Raw genomic sequence first — 9,462 nt, 5'->3', positions numbered from 1 at the left:
GCACTAGCGGCTGCTGTATTTTGCCCTAGGAACAGCTATGTTTCACTTGTGGATGGGCTAGACTTTTTAAAGAGAATACGTGAGAATTAAGGCATTAATCCTACCAGCATGGTAAATTACTCGAAGTTTTTCTGCCTTTCATTCTTCTTGAAGGAACTGAGATGTGGACAAGCTTCTGGCAAGTACCAACCTCATCAAACAAGCAAAGTCTTCCAAGTCCAAACAGGTAAAACATAAAACGGTGACTTTTCCAGGTATAGAATGGGGAAGAAAAGGTAAAATATTATTTATTTTACTAAGACTTTGCAGGCTTGTTGTTCTGAAGGCCTTTGCTATGCTATAATATGTGCTCCCCATACGAGAAGCAGGAGAATGTGTGTACATATATGTGTATATGTTTGTCAATCCTAGACAGCTGGAACCCATCAAAGCTGCTTGTGTGTGTATCCTCTTGTGTATGCCTAATTAGTGCAAATACTTCCTTAGGTATTGGATTCACTGACATGTGCTAGGCGAGGGGAATCTGGACTGCTAATATTTAATATTTCAGACCTCCAGACCCAAGATGCAAAGCTTGAAAAGGATAAGAAGGAAAGTGTTTGGAAGCAGTCTCAACATATGCTTAAAACTAGAAGGCTGAAAATAAGTACCTCATCCTGAAGAGGTGATGCAGTGTTTGGAGAGGGATGGAAGATGATGTGATAGATTGAGCGAATTTTTCTCTCTCCTGCTGACATAGCTGATCTTGTTGGCATCCACATATGCCCTGCAATACAGAAAAGATTCTTAAGGGCAGTTGCTCCTGTAAAGGGAGTGTGGAAGTGGGATTGCTTTGCCGCCTTAGTTTTGCTTTTTTTGTCAGTTTTTCTCCACAGATTCTGTCCCTAAGCCAGTAAGGTCCCTTCCCCTGTTAAAACCTTTAGCCTTCCTGAGAAGAATGGGTGAGAGGACTTTACTCCTTTCTCCGGAAGCAGGTCCTCTAAAAGAGTTGAAACAACTTCCGTTGTGTTGAATTATTGACAAGTACCGCTTCCAAACCTTAGTGCTTTGTATATATTTTTAGTCTCATGATGCTGACAGTTCTGAAGTCTGTAGCATTGTGTGCTTCTCAGCACTTCCTTTAAAACAGCTCTTTAGGAACTGTAATATAGTGTTGCTGACAAACTATATGCTGCATACTTACTCTAGTCGTGTCTGGAATTTCCTTCCCTGCCTTTTTTTTTTTTCCTTCCTATCAAATATACTTGAATTCTTCCTGAAGCAACACCCAGAACAGTCCCCCACCCCGATAGTTCAGACTCCTGAGCTGATTCGCAGATGCTTTTACTTTAGAGAGAGTTCCTTCGTGCTAGGCGAGGGGAATCTGGACTGCTAATATTTAATATTTCAGACCTCCAGACCCAAGATGCAAAGCTTGAAAAGGATAAGAAGGAAAGTGTTTGGAAGCAGTCTCAACATATGCTTAAAACTAGAAGGCTGAAAATAAGTACCTCATCCTGAAGAGGTGATGCAGTGTTTGGAGAGGGATGGAAGATGATGTGATAGATTGAGCGAATTTTTCTCTCTCCTGCTGACATAGCTGATCTTGTTGGCATCCACATATGCCCTGCAATACAGAAAAGATTCTTAAGGGCAGTTGCTCCTGTAAAGGGAGTGTGGAAGTGGGATTGCTTTGCCTTCTTATTTTTGCTTTTTTTGTCAGTTTTTCTCCACAGATTCTGTCCCTAAGCCAGTAAGGTCCCTTCCCCTGTTAAAACCTTTAGCCTTCCTGAGAAGAATGGGTGAGAGGACTTTACTCCTTTCTCCGGAAGCAGGTCCTCTAAAAGAGTTGAAACAACTTCCGTTGTGTTGAATTATTGACAAGTACCGCTTCCAAACCTTAGTGCTTTGTATATATTTTTAGTCTCATGATGCTGACAGTTCTGAAGTCTGTAGCATTGTGTGCTTCTCAACAGGCTTCCTTTAACAGCTCTTTAGGAACTGTAATATAGTGTTGCTGACAAACTATATGCTGCATACTTACTCTAGTCGTGTCTGGAATTTCCTTCCCTGCCTTTTTTTTTTTTCCTTCCTATCAAATATACTTGAATTCTTCCTGAAGCAACACCCAGAACAGTCCCCCACCCCGATAGTTCAGACTCCTGAGCTGATTCGCAGATGCTTTTACTTTAGAGAGAGTTCCTTCAAGGCCACTCAGTCATTCCTTACAAATGCCTGGGATGAAAAGATGGTTGTTATTCTCATCAGCTCCTTATCTCCAATTTGCTTTTGCTGCATTAGCACTGTGATAGCCAACGGTGGGGAACAGTGGCTGGTCAGTCAGGAACACCTCATGGCTGCAGTTCAATACTGAATACTATTTTGAAATCAAAGACTTGAGTGTCATGTGATTTCCTACTTGTCTCATGCTCGTTGCCCTAAGAACAGAGGTCATGTGTGAAATTTGGTTTCAGAAACTCTGACCTATTCCTCAGTCTTGGATTGCCTGGCCATTAAAGCAGGAAGTGCTGCCTTAATAATCCAGTGGGAAAATGACAGTGGGGACAGACAAAACAGGAAGAAAGACTGCAGTAGGAAGTACTTGGGTATATTGAACCAAGTGGGAGTTGTGGGAGTTGTGTACCTGCACTGAGTTTCAGAGACACCTATATGTCATTTATCACCAATTCAGCAAAAACATGAGGAGGAGAGATTAAAAGCTTTCTTCAGATTTGGATAGAGGAAATGTTTAACAAGTAGACACACTTCCAGTAAGGCTGGTAAAGAAACCACGATAATCCAAGGAAAGGGGAACAAGGGATAAAACAAGAATAATCAGGCTAATGAATCTCTGAAGTTTAAAGGCGGAAGATTGAAGAAAATTATTAGCTGGACCGTTATTGAAAATTAAGCCTCTGTGTGTAGCAAAATCAAGGAAACACAGTATTTTAAAGCTAATTACAACTCCTGAGAGCTCTAAATATTATTCTAAGCTAAAAATAACTGTGTGATGATGCAGTCGATGCCTATCCAAGTTTTAGGGTTTGAAAAACAAACTGCTTATGATCTCTTCTGGCCACTAGCCTGGCAAACATATGGAATACAAATGGAGCAAGATTGGGTTTTTTTCTGTGGTTTACATACAAACTCACTTGCAGAAGCAGCAGGCAAAGCCAAGAGTAGAAAACTGGCCAAAAGAAGAGCATGTTCAGTTCTGCAGCATGGCTGGTTTAAAAGAAAAGCTGCTACCAACCGAGAGGCTGAGCTAGAAAGCTCATCAGGTATGTGGAAACACTGTGAAAATTATTAGTTTTTCAAGTAGAGGCTCTTCAAAGTTTGGGTTTTTTTCTAAATGAAGAAATGTCTTGAATACCAGTGCTGAACCTCTTCCAAGTGTGAATTTAAAAATGTTTTTCTTGTAAAATGCCATTCTTTCTTTGATGTGACCAGTGAATTCCGCTGTGACCTGGAAATTAAAATTTTTCTATTAGCTGCACTTTAAATACATTCTTCTCTCTGAAGCATGCCAATGAAAATGCTGTCCTGAGTACAAAACAGAGCAGTGTACTCAAAGTCATTATTCAACCTACTTGACAACAGAAGCACTCAGCTTCTGTGAGCTGGAATGTATTAGAGGGGGGAAAAAAATCCATGAATTATGCTCTTTTTAGCTGTAACACTGAAAACTCTGCTCTCCTATGTTCTGTGGATAAAGCTGCTTTGCTTTGTGTCTTTTTCAGATTAATTTTCAATGCTGGTGTGTGAATAAGTCAGAGAAGCATTGACTCTTTGGGCCATAACAGTTAAGACAATATTTGCAGTACTTCCAGCTCGTTTGTGTTAGGAGTCAGAATTTCTTTGCTGTGAAGAATACACACACAGTCCTGTGTTCTGCAGCATGGCAGATGCATCCGTGAGCAGTTTTCTTGTTTTAACTCCCTGCCTGATGAGTTATGGCGGTTAAATCAAGTTTTCTGCCTCATCTTCCTCCTAAAGCAGTAATCCCTGTTGCTTCTCTCTCTTTTCCTGTTTCATGCACCAATGTCTACAGCTGCCGCCAGGCAAATTCTACCTCCTATATTCGCATTCGGTCCCAGAGAAGTCCCTCTGTCTACAGCAACGGCGAGTCTTCACCAAATGGCAAAACTGATCCAACACCTTGCTGAGGCAGTCTTTCCCTGTCTCTCTTCCCCACCCCCCAGCTGCCTGATCCCATCTTTCCTTTTTTACTGTTCAGATGAGCACCGGGGTGAATACAAATAGGAGACATGCAAAGCCATTTAGATAAGGGAGAGCATAATGCCCCGCGGGCTCAAGCCAAAGCTCTGGCTAACTCTGAGAGCTGCAACAGGAGACGTTAGTTAGGGGGAGCGTGCGAGCCTGGCCATGATCTGTAGTCTGCTCCCGCCGAGCCCTAGTGCCCGACTGGCTGTATTATGTACTTCATTCCCTTGGGTGATGGCCTCCCATTTCATCTGCGAGCAGAGGAATATTTTGTTAATTCTTCTGGTTTACCTAGTGAAATGAAGATAATTCACCCATGGACTTTAACCGGGCCTGTGACTGAGCTTTAATTCAAATGCAAGCTTGTCAGTGGCATTGTCACCGACTTTAAAGACTGATAACAGCTTCATAGCAAATAAATTTTACTATTGCTTTCTTCATCCTACTTTTATCTGACCTTGGAGGTCAATTCAAATGAACAAAGATATATGTAACTGCAATTACTACTCCCACTTAGCTACATATGTGGCCAGCCTTATTTCATAATTAGTCTGTTATTCCTGTTTATCATGAAGTTGATTAAGCTAAAGTAGAACAAGGTACACTTATTCCAGAACAAAAATCTATGTATGTGGAGTTAGTCAAGAGCAGTTATTTTGGAATTCGCAAAAGCCATTTAGAAAGCTCTCCCTGTTTAAAAAAGACCTGTATCTCCCAAAGTATACATGTAACATGTTAGTTACTATTTTTTTGTTCTCTTTGTTACCCCTAAAACTGGTTTCATCCAGCTCCAGGTCAGCATTTCTTTGACTGATCACTGGTGAGTTGTTTATAGCCATCAGGTCTCCAGTGCCAAGCCTGTGCCTTGCCTGTTATCTTCGCATGCCTGTACTCCTCTGCACATCTTGTGTCCCCACTTCTCAAGGCCTCTGCTAGTGCACCAGGCCTGTATTTCTCTACACTGCATCCTTGTGCTAGTCGTAAATGTCTCATTCTACGTAGAATAACTGTTTGTTACTGCTATTCATATGAAGTGATGGCTGTACCACACACGGATAAACAGAAGTAAAACAAATGAGCCATAGACCTGGTCAATTATGGAAACTGCTGTCACAGCTAACCAGGTAAAACAAAGGTACAGAAGGGTTGAGAGAAGTTCAAACAAAGCAAGCCTGACAAGCCTCAGTCCTGAGGCCTTGCAAATTCAGTGCAAGGTTATGGCAAATTACTGAGAATGGCAATAGGGTATTATAGGGCTACATGGTTACAATTTTTTAGCCCCAAAAGCTGTCAGCAGGTAAGAGCAAAGCTGTACACACTACCAGATAATCCATCGGGTTTGAGCAATTTTTTTAGAACTGGATATGCTGGCATTTTTTCTCTTTTGGGGTAGAAAACACAAGAATGCAAGAATTAGAGTCCCAGTTATCCGACCTTTTAAAACTATAAATTAGCTCAAAGTATATTGCATATGTTTACAAACAAAATTGTATTACATAGTGAATGGTAGAGAACAAGTAATGGCAAGGATAGTCAAGGCCTGAAATTCTCTGGTTCTTTCTCAAAAAAAAACTCTGATAAAAGAAAATCCACAGCCTCCTCAGGCAAACAAAACATCTGCCGAGTTTAGCTGATTCTGCTTTGAGCTATATAATCTCTTGATGTCCCTTTCAGTCCTGTTGTTCTCTATTACTAGTTTGCTTTTCTTACGTTAAGTAAAAAACTCCTTGTGCATTCTCAAAAGGAAATGCTTTTCTTACTTCCTTTGTCTTTTTGATAGACTCTGCATGTGATATACTGATGCGTGTCTCCAGGAAGCCTCTATATTTTTTTTTATTAAATATAAAGAATTACTTATTTCACAATCACCTATTAAAATGATCACCAAAAAAATGAAGCTTATGGTGCTTGGACTGCTATCACTTACTGTATTTGCATAGTTGACATACTTACAGATTATTTCTTTTTCATTTAGAAAAATACCCATGCCTGAATTCTCTAGTCTGTGTTTTGATATTAATAAGTTATCTTTGGCATCTTTTCTTCTCCAGTAACATCCAACCTGTTGTGGTCCTGACTTGACCAGGCACCTCTTTAGTATCAATGGGCACAGCCCTCTAATTCATCATTTCCTCCAGAGCTGCAATGCTGAACCGTGGTCTGGACAGGACATCTTGATACGCAGAAGGGAGCTCTCTAATCCTATACCATATCCTTAATGACTAACTCAAGGTAAATGAGAGGTTGCAAAATCTGTGTCTTTTTAATGCAGGATCACTCCCAACAGTGTAATATTGAGTATTTTGTCAAGGCTTTGCCTAAGGATCTCAAGACTGGGGCCGAGACATCACTCAAGTCTTACAGTACCATCTCTATTTCTTCCAGTAATTCCATTTTAACAATGGAGCCCTCTTGTTACTCCAGTCTGAACGAAGACGCTTGGCTGGTCTGGTATTTTGCCAGGCCTATCCTGAGACCCATTGTATGCGTACAGCTTTTGCAGTTCATCTTAGTTCTGACCAAAGAGAAGGAAAACATAGGCAAGGTTGTTTCCTTTATGTAAAACTTAGACTCTACCCCAACATATGCAGACAGAGTTTCAGGCATATTCACAAGATGGACACGGCATTCAGAGAAGTGTACCAGAGACACTGCAGATAAATGAGGGATTTGGACTAGAAGGGGCAGAAAGATAAGCAAGAATTCCTTAAGTACAAACAAATTGTGTGGATCTGTCCTACTGTGTTCTAATAACCTGAATTCGGTTCTGCTACTCTTTTCTTTTGCTAGAGGTATAACCCATTAGCTAACAGTGGTTTTCAGAAGAGCTTTCAGGTGCGGAGAAAAGAGGAGCGAGCTGTGATGTCTGCAGTTAGTATAAATTCCATGGGGCACATTAAAGCAGCATGGCTTTTCTCTGAGACTGACTGAGGTGGAATCTGTTTGCCTGGCACTTCCTTGCAGAAAGGTTTTTGTCAGATTTTCTTTTGGAAGCAGTGATCATTAATTCTGCTGTGAGTAGCTACAGTGAGACGACAATGCAAAGCTATCATGATTTGTGGATTTGGGGATGTAATAGCTACATTAACTTCCACAGTGGTGCTGAACTCTCACTCTGTATATTCCTTTGCTCTAGGAGACAGAAGAAAGTTTTTACCTCGTTAATACTTGGATTGTCTTTGAAATATTCAGTATTCTTTCTCTCTCTTCCTCTCTCCCCCCCAACATGTATTTTCAACTTTACAGGGAAAAACCCCAAACGATTGCTGCTGGAGAAGGGAGAGCTGAAGAATATGAAGAAATTGCTGCATCTTTGCCCAGAAGCATTCTGCAATTCTGGGAAGATTTCAGGTGTGTCACAGTTTTAGTCTGGGACCAACTGTAAGTGAAATGCATTCCTATGGAAATCAGAAGGCACAGTTCTTCCAAAACATTTGACATAAATGTACACTCATATCCCAGGCTGAATCTTCATGGGTTATATTCTGGAAGGCCAAATTATCAGATTATTCTGTCCTGGTTTAGAACAGGCAAACTGCCAACTTGAAAGTTCAGAGAAGGCATTGGCTTTTATGTTTGACTCTAGTCCATTTGATCCACATAAACCTGAATCAAAACCAACCAACCAAAAAAACCCCATGTGACTTCCCTGCTGCAACCACGGATTAAAATGGTTTGTGAGGATGAAAAAATCAGCTGGATACTTAGTATTTTTATGGCAGTGGTTTGACTTGGCTCTTGTCCGAATTGGTGTAAGATCTCAAGTGAGAAGAAACGCACATTACAGTGGTGTGTCTTACTGCCAGTGCCTGACCTGCAGCTGGAGGTGCACTGGTCAGCAGCAGAGCCTGTAAGAGGGAAGGAGCGGACTCTAGGGTGCCTCGACTCACGTGGCTGGTGTGTAATGTGATGGGGTATGTGGGGTTATTGCACAAAGCCAGCTGGAAGCTGAATGAGCAGTTAATGATCACACAACATTTTGAAGATGTAGAATGTAATTTATTGCCCAAAGTAGCACTTTGGGGTGGGAAATGATCTTCAGATTCTGTGTATTCATTGAGACCTCTGAGAACAATTTTACGAACTAGAAGGATGACAGAGGGAAGGTTGTTTACAGAGGCGTTAGCTGCTGCAGAGCTGTTCAGCAGCACCAGAAGGATCGATCACTCTCTGCATGTGCATTCTGTTCTGGAATAAAAGCATACTTTGTGAAGGAATTTGTCTTTAAAGGACTGTCTGCCTAAGTGCTCTTCTGGAATCGCTCTTGCGGAATAATATAGTTTTCAAAAGCAGTGCCAGCCAGTTCCTCTGTATAGACAAAGCCTTGGGCACCCAGAGTTAAGACTTTAGGTACTTGCATAAATTGCTTAATGTCTCGAATGGGGACGCTGTGAGCAATCCTGCAGTGTACTGATGATGGTTAGGTGGTTAGGGGCTGTGGGTTTTGTTGGTCGGTTTTCTGACTTGGCTAGCACTGATGACAGCCGTGTGCACTCTTAACCTCCCACCGGTGGAGCATGGGGAAGTTTTCAACAAGCACTCTGGAACAGGCTGAGATGCTGCTCCTATCCCTTCTGCCATTTGAAACCTCCCACCCACCAGGGCAGCGGCCCCGAGGGGCAGCCAGCAACTCCTCCTGCTCACAGGAGTACACCCACGTCTCCTTTACATGCAGTCCTGTACCGACTGTGCTACCAGAGGCGAGCTAAAATGGGTGATTGCTTTCCAAATACCGTCTCCAAGAAGACTGCAGACTTGTGTAAGTGTTCATATCCTAAAAAGCACCTTTTCCATAGTTTTAAAATGGCAGATTAAGTCATGCGTGTGACTCAGCCTCATTTTCTTGTCCTGTGACTTCAGGCAAGTCACTTCTCTTCCAGCTTTTGGAAACAGATGCTCTCTGACAGGTTTTGGTCATCCAATCCAAAAATGCCGTGTGCCTTGTTTAGGAAGACGTGCATGTAGCACCCCAATAAAATAAAGCTGAGCTGTGTTGAAGTGAATGCCCTCCAAACCAACGCCACTCCATGTTTTTAATTAAGTCTGTCTTTGCCAGCTATAAAATAAGTGTAATCAAATATTCCTTAGAGATGGCAAATATAGCAGTTGATAAATTTTAGAAGATAAGTAATTGAAGACAGTAACTCAACTGTATTTCAGCGCGGGAAGGTAAGGAAAGGGGCAGTCCCCATTCCTGTCAGGAGCCTGCGCGCCTCCCTGGCGGCGGCGGGGACTCCAGCGCGAGCGGGCAGACAGCTA

The 9,462-nt window shown here is 41.9% G+C and overlaps 1 protein-coding gene across 1 annotated transcript in view; it reads left to right on the top strand.

The window, feature by feature from the left end:
• The first annotated feature begins 6,421 nt into the window (after positions 1–6,421).
• The window catches only part of DMC1 (DNA meiotic recombinase 1), a 17,882-nt gene continuing 14,841 nt past the window's right edge, over positions 6,422–9,462 (top strand). Inside the window, exon 1 of the mRNA XM_019474824.1 lies at positions 6,422–6,435. Within this exon, the coding sequence (XP_019330369.1) occupies positions 6,422–6,435 (14 nt within the window). The remainder of the gene's footprint in view (positions 6,436–9,462) is intronic.

This window comes from Aptenodytes forsteri, unplaced genomic scaffold (genome assembly GCF_000699145.1).
Source record: "Aptenodytes forsteri isolate BGI_AS27 unplaced genomic scaffold, ASM69914v1 Scaffold284, whole genome shotgun sequence".
In the NCBI taxonomy this organism is placed as follows: domain Eukaryota; kingdom Metazoa; phylum Chordata; class Aves; order Sphenisciformes; family Spheniscidae; genus Aptenodytes; species Aptenodytes forsteri.
The sequence above is the reverse complement of the archived record's forward strand: the minus strand, read 5'-3'. Positions and strand labels throughout refer to the sequence as shown.